The sequence below is a fragment of the Anomalospiza imberbis genome, chromosome 20 (genome assembly GCF_031753505.1).
Source record: "Anomalospiza imberbis isolate Cuckoo-Finch-1a 21T00152 chromosome 20, ASM3175350v1, whole genome shotgun sequence".
Lineage (NCBI taxonomy): Eukaryota > Metazoa > Chordata > Aves > Passeriformes > Viduidae > Anomalospiza > Anomalospiza imberbis.
The window spans coordinates 3,271,409-3,293,913 of record NC_089700.1 but is presented as its reverse complement, the minus strand read 5'-3'; the positions used below and the strand labels follow the sequence as shown (position 1 = coordinate 3,293,913).

The following is a 22,505-nucleotide window of genomic DNA, read 5'->3' as shown; positions in this document are numbered from 1 at the left end:
TCTCTGCCACTGGCACCTGCACCTGGGATGACATCAGCTTTTGAGGGGCTTGCACAGAGGACAGAGCAGAACCCCTCAGGGCTTCTCAGCACTGCTGTCAGCACACAGGAGTGTCTCCAGAGTGGGAAGGGAAGGTTTTCCTTGGATGGGATCTGCTGACAGCCTGACACTGCCCAGCTGCAACAGAGCTCTGTCCACTCTGGATCCCTTCTGGAAGGAACAGAAGAGCTGCTCTGCATCAGAACTTGCTGCTCTCCTGCTGCTGCACCATGTTTGGCTCTGCCATGCCCCAGCAATTCCCTGTCCTGCCTGCCCTAGGGACAGGTGGGCCCTTCCCCGCCCGCAGCTTTGCAGAGGATGGTTCCCCCAGGGCCTCGGGCTGAGCTGGGACAGCATCTCCCTGCTGGTGCAGGGCTGGAAGGTGCTGGGGTTCCAGCTGGGAGCTGCTTTTGCAGAGCTGCTCCATTGCCATCGCTGCCATACTGATCTGGCACCAACTGTGGATGGGAGAGCAGTCTCCCTGAGTGGCTTCCCAGGCTGAGGAGGAGATAAACTACAACAGCCAAAACTCCTCCAGCACCACTGCAGAGCATGCAGATATCAGGGCTTTTTGTGTGTGCATAACCCCCTGTGAGAGCCACAGAGCTACATCTGGATCCCAGCCAGGTGATAAAGAGCAGACCAGCTGCTCCTGTTGCCTTTATCCCTTTAATGGTTTGCTAAAACTCATTCTTGGTTGCAGAACAAGGCTCTGAGATGCTTTGTCTTCACCCACATCCCCCAGCAGAGAGGACACAGCTCTGCAGCAGTGCAAGGACAGATTCCAGGCTGGAGCAATGGCTGCATCCCACCGGGTGCTCTCTCCCCAAAGCATCACCAGAAAGTAAAAATTACACACCAGCTCTGCATGGCTGGGCAGGAGGACAGAGCTTCAGGCAGAGAAATCCACTCCATAGCCAAGCACAGACCTCCTCTCCCAGCACTTCCTGGGATCCCTCAGCTGCCACTTCCCACTTTCCCCTCCCTGGTGCAGAGGCTCACCTGAGTTTTCCTTATCCGCAGGTCAGCCGATGACCTGTTCAGTCCTTCCTCTTGTTCGATGCTCTGCTCGATGCCTGGTCAGGGCAGAAGGACACATTAGTTTGTGCTGTTTGGAGAACAACCACAGAATCATTAAGGTTGTAAAAGACCTCCAAGATCATCAAATCCAACTTTCCACCGATTACCTCAAGCCCATTAAACCACACTGCCAAATGCCACATGTACTCATTTTTCGAACTCTTCCAGGGATGGTGACTCCACCATCCAGAGCACCTGTTCCAGTGCTTAACCAAAGGAAAGGGATTGCTTGGCAAAGGGACTGTGAAAGACTGGATCAAGGAGCAGCTGGTATTGGGCACTTCCCAAATCCTGACTCCACCATTCAGCCTGGCAGCAAAGCCCTGTTTCATGACTGTAAAGCACCTGGTGCCTGGCAACTGGCTGGGATGTGGGGCTGAAAGGGCAGCTCTGTCGCCCCCAGGCTGGTGAGCCAGGATTGCCACATAAAATCAGTGTGATTGCTTAGGTTTGATTGCCAGTATTCAAACAAATTGGAGAGCTGTTTCCACCAGAGAGGCAGGAGGAGAGAATCCAGAGCTGAAGTGCCTCTGCAAAATACCAAAACTCAAGACTCCTCCAGGGAACCTAAAAATAGCAGCTCTTCCAGCTGCCTGGATTGGCACAGGGAATACCCACCACGCTGGCATGAGTGCCCTGCACCGTGCTGAGCACCCATGGAGCAGCACAGGGATCTGCCCCTTTAATTAGGAAGATAATTGACACGAAGCCCTCACTGCCCAAAGCCTGTGAGCCACGGCAGGGAGGAGCACTGTCATGTCCCACGGTGCTTTGGGCAGGAGGGCTGGCACAGAGCAGGACCATGCAATCCTGCCCCATTCCTGGAAGTGTCCAAGGCCAGGTTAGACAAGGCTTGCAGCAACCTGGTGTACTGGGAGGTACATGGCAGGGAGTGAAATGAAATTACCTTTAAGGCCTCTTCCAACTCAAACCATGCCATCATTCCAGGATTCTATGAAAGCTGCTCCTCAAGGCCAGCTCAGGACATACTAATTCAAAGACTTAATTGCAGGGGCTTATAAAACTTGGAAGAAAGCTCCCATCAGCAGGCTGGCCACTGTGCAGAGACACACATCTCCACCTAAACCAGCCATGTGAGCTGGTGGCATCCCCGGAGTCTGGCTGAAGACCCCATTCCCAACACTGATGTCCCACAGCTCTCAGAGCCCAGCACTTTCCATGCTGGAGCAGGTCCCTCAAGCCCAGCACAGGGCAGGTTCCTCCTGCAGCAGGGCTCACCCTCACCCTCCAGCAGAGCTCAGTGTATTTCATCAGTGACATGGCTTCCTTCACACTGGTCACAGAGCCCTCCCCATCCCCATGGAATGGTATTGGCAAACACTGGGCATTTCTGATAATGAGTAAAATCATATTTTCCCAAGAAGCTAGCAATTAGAATTAGCCCCTGCATGAGTAATGTCTGGCCTGAAGAAGTCAGTTTGTTGTCAGCAGATGTTGTTTTTGATCAGTCCTGACTGTTTTCTGTCATTGATCATGCTGGCCATGAGGCTATTTGGGACAAAGCACAAGGACTAGTCATCTGCTGCTCCAGGTAAATATGATACCAGAGAGGCTTTTCTGGAAGCAGGAAACAGGAGCCTGTCCTGCAATCCTTCAGGCTTTCAAAGTCCCTTATAAAACACTGAACAAAACATTTATGGAAAAGGATTTTTGTTTTTTTAAGGCCAAACCCTGTGACCAGGGATCCCAGTGTGTCCAGGGCCATAGGAATGGATCCCTTGGACTATGGAAAAGATAAGATGGCCCCTGGCTCTCCTTCCTGGCTCTAGTTGAGATCATGTGTTAGGAGGACAAAGGGAGCATGGGAACAACAGAGGTAGAGGTCTCCTGGCCCACACATGGGACATGGCCACACCAGTGGTGCCCTAACGAAGGGCTCCAGGCATATCTGAGTGCTCCATGACTGCGAGACTTCCACAAAACCCTGGGATTTGTGAGGACACTGCCACCTTGGGGGAAGCACCAGCTCCTCTCCTAGCCTTCAGACACAGCCACGTCTTCTGGACCAATGCCAACCAAATCCCAGACTGATGTCCAAGACCACCACTGGCAAATACGAGGTGCCAGGGGTGACCCGTCTCCTGTCTCAAGATGCTGCCATCCTCTCAGACTCCCTCAGTCCCCTGGAGTCCAGTCTTGGAATTCTGGGTTGTCTGAGTGCTCCAGCACAACCCTGACCACCCAGACAAGGGTTGACAGCCACCTTGTTCCCACACCTCAGAGACTGACTGACTCTTCCAGTAGTGGAAACTGAAGGTCACATCCTGCACCACATCCCACAGCAGCACCTGTTCACTCACCCAGACCTGAAGAGAAGCTTTGGCCAAGCTGGGGGTTTGCCCAGTGTCCAACCCCTGCCAGCAGCATGGCACAGGCCTCAGAGCCCACCTGGCTCCTGGCCCCATTCCCTCAATTCCATTCTGGGAACAGGGCACAAGGGTGCAAATTCACAAAGGGCAGATAAAAGCATCTGGAGGATACAGCAGAGAGGGAAGGTAATGCTCATTCCTGGGAGTATTTCCAGCCTGGGACAAGAGTGCTCCAGGCAGAGCCCCACAGCTCCATCACAGGCCAGCACTCACTCTTTAGCTTGGAGCGCACTTTGTTCGCCGTCTTCTTTATGTCAGACATCAGCTCTTCAAGCTCCTCTTTCGTTTCTGGGGAGAGAGGAAAGAGCAAACATGGATGTGCTGCAGACACCACTAAAATCTGCTGCCCTGCAGAGTGTAGAGAACAGAGCTGTGAGCACTTCAACCCCCTAACTGGAAGGATTTCCAACCCCTGACTGATAACACTCCCAATTCCCAGACCGGGAGCACTCCTACATCCAGACAGGGAACACTTCCACCCCCAGACTGGGAGCACTCCCACATCCAGACAGGGAACACTTCCACCCCCAGACCGGGAGCACTCCCACATCCAGACAGGGAACACTTCCACCCCCAGACTGGGAGCACTCCCACATCCAGACAGGGAACACTCCCAATTCCCAGACTGGGAGCACTCCCACATCCAGACAGGGAACACTTCCACCCCCAGACCGGGAGCACTCCCACATCCAGACAGGGAACACTTCCACCCCCAGACTGGGAGCACTCCCACATCCAGACAGGGAACACTCCCAATTCCCAGACTGGGAGCACTCCCACATCCAGACAGGGAACACTTCCACCCCCAGACCGGGAGCACTCTTGCCCCTACACTGGGAGCACTCCCACAGTGCAGACTGGAGCCACTACCACCACCCCATGCTCCGTGCTGGACTCTCCCCACACTCCTGAGACCTCCAGCTGCTTCCAGCTCTGGGGCCCAACACAGGTGCTAAATTGAACAAGAATGAGGTCAGGTTAGACATGGGGAAGAAATGTAAGGGTGCTGAGGCCCTGGCACAGCTTGCCCAGAGAAGCTGTGGCTGTCCCATCCCTGGAAGTGCCCGAGGCCAGGCTGGATGGGGCTTGGAGTAACCTGGTCTAATGATAAGTGTCCCTGTCCATGGCAGGGGGTGGAACCTTTCAAATTCCCTTCAAACCCAAACCATTCTGTGGCTTTGTGACCTTATACAGGTTCCTCTCCCAGAAACAAGCGTGTTCTGAAAGAAGCCAGGATTTGCAGATGTGCCCCTCACCAATGGTGCTTCAGAACTGCCAGAGCCCCTGTGCACAGCAGCAGGGCTGGAGCAGGGGCACAGCCCCAAGCCCAGAAAGCTGGGACCTACCTGTGGTCTGCCAGTGCAGCTCTCCCTGCTGCCACCCCAACACTCCCTCTTGATTTTGATGAGATTGAGACTTAATTAAATAAAACTCTGTTTAATAGAGCTGAGGCATATTGACTGACTCATGTCAATGGTTCTGATGCCAGCTGCCAGTCACAGGCATAATTAGAAAATCCTGATGATGGGAATGTTTTGGGGGAAGGTCCTATTGTTCTGGAGGCTGTACAAATTCCCATCCCTAAGCTACAAGCTTCAGCACTATTGGGAAAAGGAGACAATGAACACATCTGTGAAGTCTTTCACCTCAGGATATTTGCTGGAGAATGGGCACAAATGCAGTGGAAGGAATAGGACATTTTCAGTTTAAGTTCTTATTTAAGTGACTCATTATTTTTTCCCCATTCTTAAAAAAAAGTGTAATAATAAGAAATAGAGAAATAATAACAAATTGTAACATGAAGAAATTTCTTGAAAGAATTTGCAATACTAGCAAAGCAATAAAAATAAGAAACTGTTATAATAAGAAATTAATAACTGCAATAACAAGGAATTAATAAATATTTTTTAATATAGAAATAAACCAGCCTGAGCTGAGTAACTCCCTGTAGCCATCCAGGCTGGGTAAGCAGACAAGGACCAGGAGTGCTGGAGACAACAGGCTGCCATGGACACGGGGATGGGCTGGGAGCTGGGACTGTTCACCTGGAAAGAGGAAAGCCAAGGGGGCTCCTACTGTGGTCTGAGACCACCGTGCAGGAGAGTGAGGGGAGCTGGGGCCAGGTGTCCTGCTGGTCCTTGGAGGTGACATTCAGCTTCCTACTGAAGCTTGGAGGTGCACAGGGAGAGGACAAGCAATGCTTGACCAAGCTGGGACAAGCAAAATGCAAATTAGATATTAAGAAGAAAAACATCCATGATGGTGGTCAAATACCAGATGCAGAGAGGCCGTGGGATGTCTGTCCTTAGGGATATTCAGCACAAGGCTGGGTGAAAGGCTGACCACTGGACCTGCTGGAGGAGACTGGCCAGGGGCCTCCAAGGTCCCTTCCCACCCATATCCACCTTCAATTCTATTGAAAATTTCACATAACTCACTGCCAGGTACCTCCCTTCTCCCTGTCAGTTCGGGCTGAGGGATCCCCCCCTCTATTCTGCTCTTGTGGGACCTCACCTGTAGACCTGCTTCCAGCTCTGGAGACCCCAGCCTAGGAAGGATGTGGAGCTACTGGAGCAAGTGCAGAGGAGGCCACAGAGATGCTCCGAGGGCTGGAGCCCCTCTGCTCTGGAGCCAGGCTGGGAGAGCTGGAGGTGCTCAGCCTAGAGAGGAGAAGGCTCTGGGTAGACCTCAGAGCTCCTTCCAGCACCTACAGGGGCTCCCAGAGAGCTGGAGAGGGACTGGGGACAAGGGATGGAGGGACAGGACACAGGGAATGGCTTCCCACTGCCAGAGGGCAGGGATGGATGGGACATTGGGAAGAGATTGCTCCCTGTAAGGGTGCTGAGGCCCTGGCACAGGCTGCCCAGAGCAGCTGTGGCTGCCCCATCCCTGGAAGTGTCCAAGGCCAGGCTGGACAGGGCTTGACCAACCTGGTCTAGTGGAAGGTGTCCCTGCCCATGGCAGGGGGATGAGATGGGAAGAGATGAGATGAGATATGAGATGGTCTTTAAGGTCCATTATGATTGTGTGACACACTGCCGTGAAGCTGCCACTGAGGACACACGGGACAAGTGCTGAGTACGGGCCTGTGCTGGCCACTCAGGGAGCCAGCAAGGGCCACAAGACCACACTGATGGAAGGAGTGGACAGGGAACAGGGCTGGGTGCCTTCCCTCAAAAATTTCCAACTGAGCAGCATGAAGAACACTCCTTCTGGCTTGCTTTGAGTCACAGGCCGTGTGAGGATTACTTGGCGGCCTGGCAGGCACAGGCTGCCCAGACAATTATTTTCACATCCACGCTGTCTGTTTAAGTGACTCACTCAGATGTATTTAACCATTCCCAGAGAGTGACATACAGCCACGGGAAGCTGAAGTACCACAACACTGCCAGGCTATGGCCAGCATCCCTTCATGCCAGGGTGGCACGGAGGGGGCAGACGGGATGTTTCAGAGGATGAGTCAAGGTCCCCACATCCCATAGCTCACCCAGGATGTCTGCTCCATTCCCACTGGCACTGAGCACAGCGAGAGCAGAGATGTCCATCCCCATGGCCACGTGTCTCTGCTGGGAGAGAGGAATCTTTGGTCCAAGGTCGATTCTTACACCCCTGAGAAGCCCCAGGGCCTGCTGTGACCTGCCTGTGAGGGAGCCCAGGCAGTGAGGGAGCAGGCAGGGGTGGAGGCAAGGGCACAAACTCTTTCTCCTCCCTCTGCCAACAGCTAATGAGGCCCCTGTGTGACAGAGAGCAGAAACTCAGGCCAGGCTGGTAACCCTGCAGGCAGGCAGGAGATGGCAGGCAGGAACAGGAAGGCAAAAGCAGATAGGAGCAGGCAGGAGCAGGCAGGAGCAGGCAGGAGCAGGCAGGAGTAGGCAGTAATAGGCAGGAGCAGGCAGGAGCAGGCAGGAGCAGGCAGGAGCAGGCAGGAGTAGGCAGGAATAGGCAGGCAGGAGCAGGCAGGAGCAGGCAGGAGCAGGCAGGAATAGGCAGGCAGGAGCAGGCAGGAGCAGGCAGGAGCAGGCAGGAATAGGCAGGAGCAGGCAGGAGCAGGCAAGAGCAGGCAGGAGCAGGCAGGAATAGGCAGGAATAGGCAGGAGCAGGCAGGAATAGGCAGGAGCAGGCAGGAGCAGGCAGGAATAGGCAGGAGCAGGCAGGAATAGGCAGGCAGGAGCAGGAAGGCAAAAGCAGATAGGAGCCAGCAGGAGAAGGCAGGAGCAGGCAGGAGCAGGCAGGATCAAGAACGAGCAGGAAGAAGTAGGCAGAAGCAGAAGGGAGGAACAGGCACACAGGAAGGAGCAGGCAGGAGCAGGCAGGGAGGAAGGAACACACAAGAAGGCAAAAGAGCAGGCAGGAGAGCAGGCAGGTGCTGGCAGGCACAGACCTCCACCCTTCACAGGTACTGTCACTGTATCTCTCTGGACATTGTGGTGACAGTGACTTTGCTTAGGTGCTCAGCTCTTGACTCTTTGCTGGGACTAAGAAACTTCACCTCGGCAACCTTCAAGTCTTTACTGACAGTTACCAACCAAAATCATCAAGAAAAGTGCAATTCCAGGCTAATTCCCAGCTGAGTTACCTGGCAAGGCTGGAAGGATCTTTTGGCAAAGATTTAGCTCTTTCAATAAAAAATGAAAGAAGATCCTTGGAACAGTTCCTTGAAGAAAATTAAAAAAAAAAAAAGTTTCTTGTTTGTCTAAGAACTTTCATTTATGGAAGGTTGGGTATTTGTTAAAGGTGAATGCAAAGAGGAAGCACAGACCTGAAAGCCCCACAAGGATCATCTGGTCTCTGGGAGCAAATAAAAAGGAATCCTTCCTAGGAACTCTAGGGAGTTGGCAGAAACATCTTCCACAGTGTTTCACGGCCTTAAAGCAATGCAAATGAAATCTGTTTTACAAGGTAGTAGTGATGAGATTGGCGAGAAAGGTCCTGAACCTGGGCCAGGGCAATCCCAGTACCAGCACAGACTGGGGGATGGATGGATGGATGGATGGATGGATGGATGGATGGATGGATGATGGATGGATGATGGATGGATGATGGATGGATGGATGATGATGGATGGATGATGGATGGATGATGGATGGATGGATGGATGGATGATGATGGATGGATGATGGATGGAGGGATGGATGGATGGATGGATGGATGGATGGATGATGGATGGATGGATGGATGGATGGATGGATGATGGATGGATGGAGGATGGATGGATGGATGGATGGATGGATGGATGATGGATGGATGGATGGATGGATGATGGATGGATGGATGATGGATGGATGGATGGATGGATGGATGGATGGATGATGGATGGATGATGGATGGATGGATGGATGGATGGATGGATGGATGGATGGATGATGGATGGATGATGGATGGATGGATGGATGATGGATGGATGGATGGATGGATGGATAGATGATGGATGGATGGATGGATGGATGGATGATGGATGGATGGATGAGGGATAGATGATGGATGGATGGATGGATGGATGGATGATGGATGGATGGATGATGGATGGAAGGATGGATGGATGGATGATGGATGGATGGATGGATGGATGGATGATGGATGGATGGATGGATGATGGATGGATGATGGATGGATGGATGGATGGATGGATGGATGGATGATGGATGGATGATGGATGGATGGATGGATGGATGATGGATAGATGGATGGATGGATGGATGGATGGATGATGGATGGATGGATGAGGGATAGATGATGGATGGATGGATGGATGGATGGATGGATGGATGGATGATGGATGGATGGATGATGGATGGATGGATGATGGATGATGGATGGATGATGGATGGATGATGGATGGATGGATGGATGATGGATGGATGGATGGATGGATGGATAGATGATGGATGGATGGATGGATGGATGATGGATGGATGGATGAGGGATAGATGATGGATGGATGGATGGATGGATGGATGGATGATGGATGGATGGATGATGGATGGATGGATGGATGGATGGATGATGGATGGATGGATGGATGGATGGATGATGGATGGATGGATGGATGATGGATGGATGATGGATGGATGGATGGATGGATGGATGGATGGATGATGGATGGATGATGGATGGATGGATGGATGGATGATGGATAGATGGATGGATGGATGGATGGATGGATGATGGATGGATGGATGAGGGATAGATGATGGATGGATGGATGGATGGATGGATGGATGGATGGATGGATGGATGATGGATGGATGGATGATGGATGGATGGATGATGGATGATGGATGGATGATGGATGGATGATGGATGGATGGATGGATGGATGGATGGATGTTGGATGGATGATGGATGGATGGATGGATGGATGGATGGATGGATGGATGGATGATGGATGATGGATGGATGGATGGATGGATGATGGATGGATGGATGGATGGATGGATGATGGATGGATGAGGGATGGATGAATGGATGGATGGATGGATGGATGGATGGATGATGGATGGATGGATGGATGGATGGATGGATGGATGATGGATGGATGATGGATGATGGATGGATGGATGGATGGATGGATGGATGATGGATGGATGGATGATGGATGGATGAGGGATGGATGAATGGATGGATGGATGGATGGATGGATGGATGGATGGATGATGGATGGATGGATGGATGGATGGATGATGGATGGATGGATGGATGGATGATGGATGGATGAGGGATGGATGAATGGATGGATGGATGGATGATGGATGGATAATGGATGATGGATGGATAGATGGATGGATGATGGATGGATGGATGGATGGATGGATGGATGGATGGATGGATGAATGGATCGATGGATGGATGATGGATGGATAATGGATGACGGATGGATGGATGGATGGATGGATGATGGATGGATGGATGGATGGATGGATGGATGGATGGAGAGCAGCTCTGTGGAGAAGGGACTTTCTAGCTGAAGTCTCATTTGCCAAAAGAGATTTCGGACATCAGTGACCTCTGTGCAGTCCTTCAGTTCCCAAAGGCTGACATTTATTCTTGGAAACAGAGCTCAGTTTCACATTGCAATTTATTGATTCAAGCTGTCGAAAACAGGAACAAAAACATCGGATGCTGACTCAACCCTTTCCTAATTTTCTAGAATTTTTTTCAACTCTGACCAACACAACCATTTGCAGCAGGTATGACAGAATGGGGAAAAGGCAGAGGGGGACAGGAGAGAACTGCTCAACCCCTGCTCCAAGCAGAGCCAGGCCTGTCCCATCCATGCAGGAGCAACACAAGGAGCTTCAGCTGCCTGCCAAGCTGTAGAAACAGGAGATGGCAAGGCCATCCATCTGCCTTTGCCAGGAGCTGGGCATGGGAGACAACCAGTACTGCCAGGAAGGACCAGAAGCCCTGGGATTTTTAACTTCCTGCATTCCAGGAACAAATCCTGTGCAAGGTGCAGCAAGGAGAGACGCTGCCAAGGCTGAAGGTCAGTGCAAAATGCCCAGGCTTTTACACAGGAGCAGAACAGACATGATGCACAGAAGGGTCTGAAAAGCTTGTGGGATCCCCTAGGATGAAAGGTACACCCTGAAACACCCCTCATGCATCCACCTGGCTGTGTTCTGGGGTGATCCAGAAGAGATTAAATTGTAGCTTTTGACTTTTTACATGATTAAAAAGGAAGCAGGTGAGATCACAGAATCCTAGAGTCACAGGGTGGTCTGGGCAGGAAAGCACCTTGAAGATCATTCCAATGCCCTGCCATGGGCAGGGACATCTTCAACTAGGCCAGGTTGCTCCAAACCCTGCCCAACCTGGTTTTGGACACTTCCAGGGATGGGACATTTAACTGAGTTCCTATAACATATTCATAGGAAATGAAAAGCTGGCACCTGCAGTGAAATTGCATTTATATAGCAACATTTGATACCAGTGGTGATGGATCCTGTTTCCCAAAGTCTGGACTCCCAGCAGGATCCCCACAGGTTGCCAGGCCAGTCCAGTCACTGAGAAGCACAGTCTGAGGCCACTGGCTGGACACTGGGGGCTTTCTACCAATAACTGGGCTTGTAACAGCAGAGTGGCCATGGGCATCCTCGTGTACCAAGCCCAGCTCAGCCCTTCTATAGCCTGCTGCTGAGACAGCTATCCTGAACACCTTCAGGATGCTCTCATTCTGTGCTCATCTTCCTCTGACTGTTCCTGCTGCTCCAAACTGGCCTCAGAGCCGGAAAATTCCCACAGGAGGCCAATCTCAGGATGAAAGGAGAGCTGTGCTCTGTGTTAACCACAGAGTCACTGAATCATCAAGGTTGAGAAAGACATTCAAGATCATCAAGACCAACCTTTGACCAAAGGGTTTTACCATGCCCACTAAACCACAGCACCACACATCCAGTTGTTCACTGAACACCTCCAGGGATGGTGACTCCACCACAGTCCTGTGACAAGATTTAACCACTCTGTCAGTGAAGAATTTTTTCCTACTATCCAATCTAAACCTCCCCTGGCTCTACTTGAGGCTGTTTCCTCTTGCCTTGTCCCTTGTTCCCTGGGAGCTGAGCTTGACCCCCACCTGGCTGCCCCTTCCTGTCATGGAGTTAAGGGGAGTGAGAAGGGCCTCCTTGAGCCTCCTTTTCTCCAGAGAGAGCTCCCTCAGCTGCTCCTGGTGCTCCAGACCCTTCCCCAGCTCCACTCCCTTCTCTGGACATGCTCCAGCCCCTCGATGTCTTTGTTGCAGTGAGAGGCCCAGAACTGGACACAGGATTAGTGCCCAGCACAGATGGATGCTGCCTGCCCTGGTACCAACACTGCTGGTACCAACAGCTTCTTCTGCAGCCACTTGCTGGCTGTTTATAACTCAACAGCATAAATGAGGGAATCACAGTGCTCACACCAAAGGACCTTGGTTTGGTGACAGCCCAATGCAAGGGTGGCAGAGCAGAGCCAGTGCAGTGCCTTGCTCTGGTTTCTGTTTTCAGAGAAAGTTGGATCTCATTTTTTTCCCCCCAATTAACACTAGAACACCAGTTTGTAAACACTGAGGGATGAAGGAGCATCATGTATAAATGACATAATTAATGCCTGTACACTGACATGAACTTGAACCCAACTCCTGTAACAACTTGGCTCCCAAAATCGGCTGCCCATCCTGCCAGCAGAGAGCTCATGGAGCCTCCTGCCTCAAACACAGCAGCAAACCCAGACCCACAGCTCATCTCCAGCATCCTCAGCCCAACACATCCCACACTGCCTTTCCAGCTTCCAGCTCCACTGGAGCGGCTGTTGGGAAAGCAGGAGGTCATGGAGCTGGCAGGAAACAGCTCAGAGCAGGGGGAGTTTGGGAGATTTTTTAATTAAAAGCAGGCAATGGATCTGATGGAAGCCCTGATGGAAGCACAGGATCCAGCGAGGGCTGTGGGGGAGAGGACGGGTGCTGCACCCCTGGGACTCACCCCACCTTCAGGAGGGGCACCCAATTAAGACAGCAACATTCATGCAAGGAAAGGGCTGTGGATGGCTGCTCCCACCTGCTGCAAACGTGCCCATCTGTCAGAGCTTCTCAGCCCTGCAGCATCATCCCCAAAGTTGCTCTCCTGGAGCAATTAGCTGGCTGATGAACAAACACTCCTTCCCTGTTCTGCCTTCCCTATGGCTCTCCTCCAAGCCCTTCCATTCATCCTGTTAGCTCCAGGCTCTAGAGGAACCAGTCCCTCCACTGCCTGCTCCCATTCTGCCTGGAGCCACACACAAACCCTTGGCAGCTCCAGGATGGACACAGGGCACTTGAGCTGGAGTGCTGGAGCTCACATGGACCAAAGCTGCCCCAGCCCTCCCACAGACACTGAGGGCACAGGTACCAACTAAAGCTCCTCAGCTCTATTTTTATAACACTGACTGCACTGTCTTACCTTCTTTAGTTCTCCTGATCAAATTCCACTTCGAATACTCCATTATTTTACTCCAAAGCAAGGTCAGTTTAATCATTCAATAATTACCCAGCTCATTCCCTCTCTCTTTAGAATCGATGCTCTTCTACCTCCCAAACTCCCAGTGCCCACTAGGCATGCCAGAAATTATTGGAAATCAACACTAATGGCAAAGGCACCATCTTACTCAGCTCCTGGAAAACTTCCCAATCAATACCTTCAGGCAGACTGATTCCAGCAGAGTCTATTTTTGGTATCAACTGTTTAGCAACAAACTGATTTACTGCTGGAATGTTGGAATTTAATCAGCATAAGATACATCATGTATTTCCCAAAAAAAAGGGAAAGTGTTTCCCATATGTTTGTGTCCTTTCTGCATTATTCTCCCACTTTCCTTTACTAATGCACCAAAATGGTTGAGATGTTCTGCTCTTCTTTAAGCATCTAAAGAAAACTTCAGCTTGTCCTTCAGGCCACTGCTAGGTGGGTTTTCTGGCTCCCTGTGACTCCCAGCTCCAGTTTCTGTGACACTGGGAGAAGGTGGGAAAATATTCTCCTCCTCACCACGCATGGGAGAACACAGGCCAATGTAAATCCATGGCAAGTGAAACTCCAAGAGTAGGAGGTACAAAGAAGTGGTAAGAAACACTGAGGTATGTAGGGAGGATAAAGTGCTTTAAATTTATTCTGTGAGCACTTGATATCAAGGAGCAAGAAAGGACCATCCAGATGATTGAGTGTCCCTGCTCCTGAGACCTGCCCTCAAAGGGTCCTTCTCCCAGGCTGTGACAAAGATATTTCACACTTCCTCCAAACAAATCTTTCTTTCATGTCTGCGGAACACAATCTAGGCTGAATTTTGGATCACAGACAGCAACTGCAATTCAGTAAGGTTTTAACTTTTCTCGTAAACAGAGACATCTGGAGCAATTAAATAATTCCTTTTTGTCCCAAGCTTCAATCACAGGATCATGGACTCACAGGGTGGTTTGGGTTGGAAGTGACCTTCAAAGATCATCCAGTACAACCCACTGCCATGGGCAGGGACACTTTCCACTAGACCAGGTTGCTCCAACCCTGGTCCAATCTGGCCTAAACACTTCCAGGTTGGATGGGGCAACCACAGCTTCTCTGGGCAACCTGCACCAGCCCCTCATGGTCTGACATTTTTCCCCCATGTCCAATCTGATTCCACCCTCAGTTTAACACCATTGTCCTGTGCTGGGACCCCAGAGCTGGAGGTAGCTCCAGGGTGTCTCAGGAGAGCAGAGCAGAGGGGGAACATCCCCTCCCTCTCCTGCTGCCCACAGTGCTGAGGGTGAGCCCAGGAGACACTTGGCTTCCTGGGGTGCCAGTGCCTATGGCTAGGTCAAGTCCCATTTGTCACCCACCAGAATCCTCCAGTCCTTTTCTGCATTCATCCATCCACCCATCCATCCATCCATTCATCCATCCACCCATCCATCCATCCATCCATCCATCCATCCATCCATCCATCCATCATCCATCCATCCAACCACCCATCATCCATCCATCCCTCCCTCATCCATCCATCCATCCATCCATCCATCCATCCATCCATCATCCATCCACCCATCATCCATTCATTCATCCATCCATCCATCATCCATCATCCATCCACCCATCATCCATCCATCCATCATCCATCCATCCCTCATCCATCCATCCATCCATCATCCATCATCCATCCACCCATCATCCATCCATCCATCATCCATCCATCCCTCATCCATCCATCCATCCATCATCCATCCATCCATCCACCCATCATCCATCCACCCATCATCCATCCATCCATCCCTCCATCATCCACCCATCATCCATCCATCCATCATCCATCCATCCATCCATCCATCCATCCATCCATCCATCCATCCATCATCCATCCATCATCCATCCATCCATCATCCATCCATCCATCCATCCATCCATCCATCCATCCATCCATCCATCATCCATCCATCATCCATCCATCCATCATCCATCCATCCATCCATCCATCCATCCATCCATCCATCCATCCATCCATCCCCCAGTCTACCAGTCTGTTCTGGCACTGGGGATTGCCCTGACCCAGATGCAGGACCTTGGTTTTGACCTAGTTCAACTCCATGAGGCTCTCATGCTTTTGGCAACTTTACTCCTGTACTTCAGTATCCTAAGGCACTTTACCCATCCCTCCCCAGGTCCTAGGACACACCACAGCTCTTTCCAAAATCAGACACAGCCCAAATGCTGTATTAAACTGTTCCAGATGGGAGAGTGATTCTGTGCCCATGAGGGGCCCTATGATTGAGCATCCCAAAGGATGGGGGAGAAGGAGAGCCTGATGGAGGGACTCAGGAGGGAGCAAAGTCCTTCACCCCTGCACAAGGTGACACTCAGTGAGCCCGTTTGGACAGAGAGACACAGGGCTTTGTGCAGAAAGGAAGCCAGCTGGGGATTTGTGGAAAGGTTATTTTTAGAGTTGCACATTTCCATGATAAAGAGCAAGTATTACCTCTGGCTGAAAACTTTTTATAGCACTGGCAGAAAAAAACTGACCAGAAGTAGTCCTACCTCCCAGAGCTTCAGCTGGGAGCGCACTTGAGATGCTGCAGTTGGTACCCACAGTAGCAAGTGTGAAATAAAGACTCAAAATGCACCCACAAAGAATGCAGACACCTGAACCTTCCGAAGCCAGATTTTATTCCTTAAAAAAAAAAAAAAAAGCATGATTTATATTTTTAAACACTGACTGAGGTGCAGGGAACCGTGTTATTTCATTCAAATTGTCAGGTCTCAGTAAGGACAACACACAGGCAGGTCACAATAGCTAGGAAGGGCTTTAAGGACATCCTGCAGCCACTGTCACCTGCAGTCAGTGTCAGCTGCAGCCATCATCCCTGCATAGTGGTCGTCTGGCAGCTTCTTCAGACTTCACTAACTCAAGGAAATGGGATAGCCCAAAATTACAAGTTGGAAGGAAGGTATAACCCACAGGTTGCCCTGTAAATTTGAGAGATCCAAATGGCTCATTCTCAGGGAAAGGTCAAAAAGGGGGAAAAAGATCCACCTCACAGTGCTGGGTACTTGTTCAAGGATCTTTTCATATAGCCGTGGACTTGTAGGGTGGTTTGGATTGGAAGGGACCTTAAAGCTCATCTCATTGCAATCCTCTGCCATGGGCAGGGACACCTTCCACCAGAGCAGGTTGCTCCAAGCCACATCCAACCTGGCCTTGAGCATTTCCAAGGATGGGGAAGCCACAGCTGCTCTGGGCAACTTGTGTCAGGGCCTCACCACCCTCATGGTACAACATTTCCTCCTTATCTTCAGCCCAAAATTTTTTGCAGACAACAGCAGCAGCAAGGCAGGGTTTGATCCATCCATCCCCACCTGCACACACGCCTCCAAACACAGGAGTGAGCCAGCTCTGAGCCTGCATGTGAGTTACATGTGCTGGGCCCTCTTCCACGATCCTCGTCCCAAGGCTGACTCACTGCCTCTATCTTTTGCTTGTTAATTTACCAAAATCAGAAACAACTTGTTCCTGATGCAGTTCTGGAGCAGGGGAACACACCTGCCACTGGCTGAGGACCTCCCTCCCCCAGCAGGTTGAACAGCTGGCAGCCTCTGACCAATCCCCCAGCACACAGCTCTGCCCAGAACCTCCTCACCCACCGACCCTGCACTCTCCAGGTGCTGACTGGGGGCTGAGTGCCATGGGAGTCACATGCCACGTGAGCTTGTGTACCACAGGAGCTGTGTGCCATGGGAGCTGTGTGCCACGGGAGCTGTGTGCCATGGGAGCTGTGTGCCACGGGAGCTGTGTGCCATGGGAGCTGTGTGCCATGGGAGCTGTGTGCCACAGGAGCTGTATGCCACGGGAGCTGTGTGCCATGGGAGCTGTGTGCCATGGGAGCTGTGTGCCACGGGACCTGTGTGCCACGGGAGCTGTGTGCTGTGATAGCTGTGTGCTGTGATAGCTGTGTGCCATAGGAGCTGTTTGCCATTGGAGCTGTGTGCCACGGGAGCTGTGTGCCACTGGAGCTGTGTGCCATGGGAGCTGTGTGCCACAGGAGCTGTGTGCTGTGACAGCTGTGTGCTGTGGGAGCTGTGTGCTGTGAGAGCTGTGTGCCACAGGAGCTGTGTACCACAGGAGCTGTGTACCACGGGAGCTGTGTGCCATGGGAGCTGTGTGCCATGGGGGTTGTGTGCCATGGGAGCTGTGTGCCGTGGGAGCTGTGTGCCACGGGAGCTGTGTGCTGTGGGAACTGTGTGCCATGGGAGCTGTGTGCCATGGGAGCTGTGTGCCACAGGAGCTGTGTGCCATGGGAGCTGTGTGCTGTGGGAGCTGTGTGCCACGGGAGCTGTGTGCCGTGGGAGCTGTGTGCCACAGGAGCTGTGTGCCACGGGAGCTGTGTGCCATGGGAACTGCAGAAGCCATGTGCTGTGGGAGCTGCAGGAGCTGTGTGGGATAGGAGCTGTGTGCTGCAGGAGCTGCGTGTTTTGGGTGCTGTGTAGGAGCTCTATGCCACAGGAGCTGTGTGCCACGGGAGCTGCACATTGTGGGATCGGTGTGCTGCAGGAGCTGTGTGGTGTGGGAGCTGAACGGTTTGAGAGCTGTCTGCCTTGGGAGCTGTGTGGGAACTGTGTGCTCTGGTAGTAATGTGGGAGGTCTGTACCATGGGAGCTGTGTGCCACGGGAGATGTGTGCCATGGGAGCCACATGCATTTGGAGCTGTGTGCCAGATCAGCTGTGTGCCATGGGAACTGTGTGCCACAGGACCTGTGTGCCATGGAAGCCATGTGCCATGGGAGCTGTGTGCCACGGGAGCCATGTGCCATGGAAGCTGTGTGCCATGGCATCTGTGTGGCATGGAATGTCTGTGTCAGAGCTGCCCTGTGCTCTGAATGCTGTGGGAGCTGTGTCATGGAATCTCTGTGCCATGGGAGCTGTGTGCCCTGGGAGCTGTATGCCATGGGAGCTGTGCCAGGGCTGCCCTGTGCTCTGGAGGCTGTGGGAGCTGTGTGCCACGGGAGCCATGTGCCATGGGAGTTGTGTGCCATGGGAGCCCTGTGCCATAGGAGTTGTGTGCCATGAGAGCCATGTGCCATGGGAGCCCTGTGCCATGGAGCCCTGTGCCAGGGCTGCCCTGTGCTCTGGAGGCTGTGGGAGCTGTGTGCCACGGGAGCTGTGTGCCATGGGAGCCGTGTGCCGTGGGAGCTGTGTGGCACGGGAGCCGTGTGCCGTGGGAGCTGTGTGCCATGGGAGCTGTGTGCCATGGCAGCCATGTGCCATGGAGCCCTCTGCCAGTGCTGCCCTGTGCTCTGGAGGCTGTGGGAGCCGTGTGCCACGGGAGCTGTGTGCCACGGGAGCTGTGTACCACGGGAGCCGTGTGCCATGGGAGCTGTGTGCCACGGGAGCTGTGTGCCACGGGAGCCTTGTGCCGTGGGAGCTGTGTGCCATGGGAGCTGTGTGCCATGGCAGCCGTGTGCCATGGAGCCCTCTGCCAGTGCTGCCCTGTGCTCTGGAGGCTGTGAGAGCCGTGTGCCACGGGAGCCGTGTGCCATGGGAGTTGTGTGCCATGGGAGCCCTGTGCCATAGGAGTTGTGTGCCATGAGAGCCATGTGCCATGGGAGCCCTGTGCCATGGAGCCCTGTGCCAGGGCTGCCCTGTGCTCTGGAGGCTGTGGGAGCTGTGTGCCACGGGAGCTGTGTGCCACGGGATCTGTGTACCACGGGAGCCGTGTACCACGGGAGCTGTGTGCCACGGGAGCCGTGTGCCAGGGGAGCCCTGTTCCATGGAGCCCTGTGCCAGGGCTGCCCTGTGCTCTGGAGGCTGTGGGAGCTGTGTGCCACGGGAGCTGCACGCCGCAGCCGTGGCAGTGCCCGGCGGTGCCGACGTGCTCCTCGGCACGCTCGCTGCAGCCTCCCACTCCTCCCCAGCCCAGGCGTCAGCGCCGGCGTCACTGCTCTGTCACTGCTGCCTCTGCCCCAGTGCTCAGGAATTCATTGGAGGGGAAATCTCCCGTCACACGGAGGAGGGAACAGGGAATCCCAAAAGCAAGAGGACCACCGGACCTTGCTTTCTTCCCGCTTCACCACCCCGCTTTTCCCACAGTGTCCTTGTCCCGTGCTCTCTCGGCAGGGCAGGTGTCCTCTGACAGGGGGAGGGAGGAAGGAGATGTGCGGGAGAAAACCCAAACACATCTTTAACATGAAGGATGAAATCACACAACTGGAATGAACAGAAAATAACAGAGATGCTACAAATTCCTGCAGAACAATGCAAGGATGCGCTTGGGCTGGGTAGGAGGAGGGGGGAAACAGGATGGATGCAGGCCTGGCACGGCACAGAACAACTGCCAAGGGCTCACTCGCCCTGCCCAACTCTTGCACAGGCGATATTTTTGCGTGCTGTCTCCTGGTGCTCCCCATGCTTTCCCCTCGGCACCTACTCTCCCACTCTCTCCCAGCCCCACATCCCTGCAGCCTGCCCCCAAGCCCTGCTCCCCCTTCTTATGTTGGATCCTCTTTCTGTCTGTCTCCTTTAATCATGGCTCCATCTTCACACTCTGGAATTCACTCTCCTCTGCCAATTCATTCTCCAGATTCCTTCCTTTGCCAGGATTTGCCTTCCCCATTCCCTCCAATCCTGGGTTCAGTTTTAGGCACTTCATAACAAGAAAGACATTAAAGAGCTGGGGAAGGGTCTGGAGCACCAGGAGAGGTTGAGGGAGCTGGAGGGGCTCAGCCTGGAGAAAAGGAGGTTCTGGAGGGACCTTCTTGCTTTCTACAACTCCCTAACAGGAGGGTGGAGCCAGGTGAGGATCAGGCTCAGCCCCCAGGGAACAAGGGACAGGACAAGAGGAAATGGCCTTAAGTTGTGCCAGGGGAGACTTAGGTTGGATATTGGGGAATATTTGTTCATAAAAGGCCTGTCAAGCCCTGGCAAAGCTGCCCAGGACAGTGATGGAGCCACTATCCCTGGATGGGTTAAACACACATGTGGATGAGGTACTTGGGGACATAGGTTAGTGGTGGGCCTTGGCAGTGCTAGGGGAATGGTAGAACTTAATGATCTTGGAAGTCTTTTCCAACCATAATGAATCCATGATTCTATCCCCCAGACGTCAGCAACCCCAACACAATCACAGCAGCTCCTCCTCCTCCTCCTCCCCGCTCCCCAGTTTGCAGGAAGGGATGTCCTTCACTCTGCAGGGTGGTATTTCCACCTTTTAGGGAACAGGATTTATATTCTCTGGGGGGAATCCTTGGGGAAATTTGCACTGGGGTATCTTCCAACCACATTTGGCTGTACCCAGGGTATTCTGTACACCACACTGTACACACAGTGTATCCTGGTCCTCACCATCCCCCGAGAGAGAGGCTTTCCCCAACAACCTCCTTTTTGCAAGTTATCCTTTCCCACATTTGCAGTGCCTCAAAGCAAGGTGTGCAGGGAAGGAAAAGCACTAAGGAGAGTGTCTCTGGTCTTACGGCAGGATAGAGTAGCCAGGCACATGTGGGTATGTCTCACCCAGGCTACCAAGCTGGACACAGGGACCAGATGATTCAGGGTGGGATAGGAACAAAATGATGTATGAGTCCCATTGTGGGGGTCAATCCTGGGGCAAGCACTGTGGTCCTGGACCACCAGCATCGCCTGGTTGGGAAGTCCAGCCATCCCCCACCCACCAGTGGCCTTTCTCTCTGAACTGACTGCCTGTCCATGTCCTGCAACACAGGATGCTCTTAATCCCCTCCCCCAGACACACCATAAGGAGCAAGGAGCAACCAGGAATAAACATCATCAAGGAGTAAAAGTCCACCACTGGAGCAGTGCTGCTGCTGTGGCCAGATGGCTCTGAGAAGGTGAATCTCCATCAAGTTTTTGTGAAAAAAATCCCAGCCTTTCACACTGAAGACACCATATCAAGCAATAACAGCTCAGACTGGTGCTGCCTTTCAGCAGGATTGCCGACACACACTGGCCACAAAGCTATTTCCCTCTGGCACAACCAGCATCTCACTAGGGACAAGTACATTTCCTCTTACCATTAATTATTACACATTAGGAACCTGCAAGGATTGAATAGCTCATTCCAAAGCTCTTCCTAGTTGTTTCAGTATCTCCCACCTGCCAAGGTAAGGTGGGAACTTCTGCCCTTATGCTGTAGAAGATGCCACGTGACAGATGAAGCCCCCAAACACCCCAACAACACAGAGAGATAAGGGCCGAGACCCTTCCCCAGCACCAGTGCTTTCCCCAGATTGACCCAAATGAGAGGCTGGTCAGCAGGAGATGGCTGGCAAGCAAGGGTGACAGCTCTGCAGCAGATTTTATCCACTGCTTCCCCAGGGCTTGCTCTGATGACACTTAACAAGGGGCCACATCTCCCTGGGCACGGGTCCCACTGCACACACAGCAGCAGTTTGTCAGCACTGTGGCCCAGCTCTGCCCGCTCCATCCTGACATTTCAGTAGCTCTGTGGGAGCTATTTTGGTCTCTGCCAAGGGCAGAGCTCTGACACAGGCAGCCAGAGGAAGGAGGAGGCAGTGGGGATGCAGGAGGAGAAGGCTCCCAGACAATGCACACATCAGCATCACCAGCCATGTCGTGGAGCCCCCTGCCACACAGGCCACTGGCCACACAGGCTGCTTGAGTGAAGGGTGGATTTGCTTACAGCCTGCCCCAGCCTGGGGAATAGGGGAACTCCACAGAGCTGTCCTGGAGGAGGACATGGAACCACCCCACACAGGGAAACCTGACCTCCCAACCTCCTTCCACCACCTCCAGACACAGCAGGATCTGCACATCCCAGCTTGGACAGGCAGAGGTTGAGCCTGTGCCAGAGCAGGAGCAGCTCAGCAGAGCACCAGGAGCCTGCACAGCACTTCAGAGAATCACAGAATCATGGAATGGTTTGGGATGGGAGGGACCTTCAAAGGTGATCCAGTCCAACCCAGTGCCAAGGGCAGGGACACCTTGGGCTATGCCAGGGTGCCCCATCCAACCTGGCCTTGGACAATTCCAGGGACGGGGCAGCCACAGCTGCTCTGG

At 52.8% G+C, this 22,505-nt stretch overlaps 1 protein-coding gene across 1 annotated transcript in view; it reads right to left on the bottom strand.

Annotated features, from left to right (window-relative positions):
• Window positions 1–22,505, bottom strand: part of STX1A (syntaxin 1A) — a 75,042-nt gene that overhangs the window by 14,992 nt on the left and 37,545 nt on the right. The window contains exons 4-5 of the mRNA XM_068210151.1: window positions 3,723–3,797; window positions 1,042–1,115 (exon numbers count right to left, since the gene is read on the bottom strand). Of these exons, the coding sequence (XP_068066252.1) occupies window positions 1,042–1,115; window positions 3,723–3,797 (149 nt within the window). The remainder of the gene's footprint in view (window positions 1–1,041; window positions 1,116–3,722; window positions 3,798–22,505) is intronic.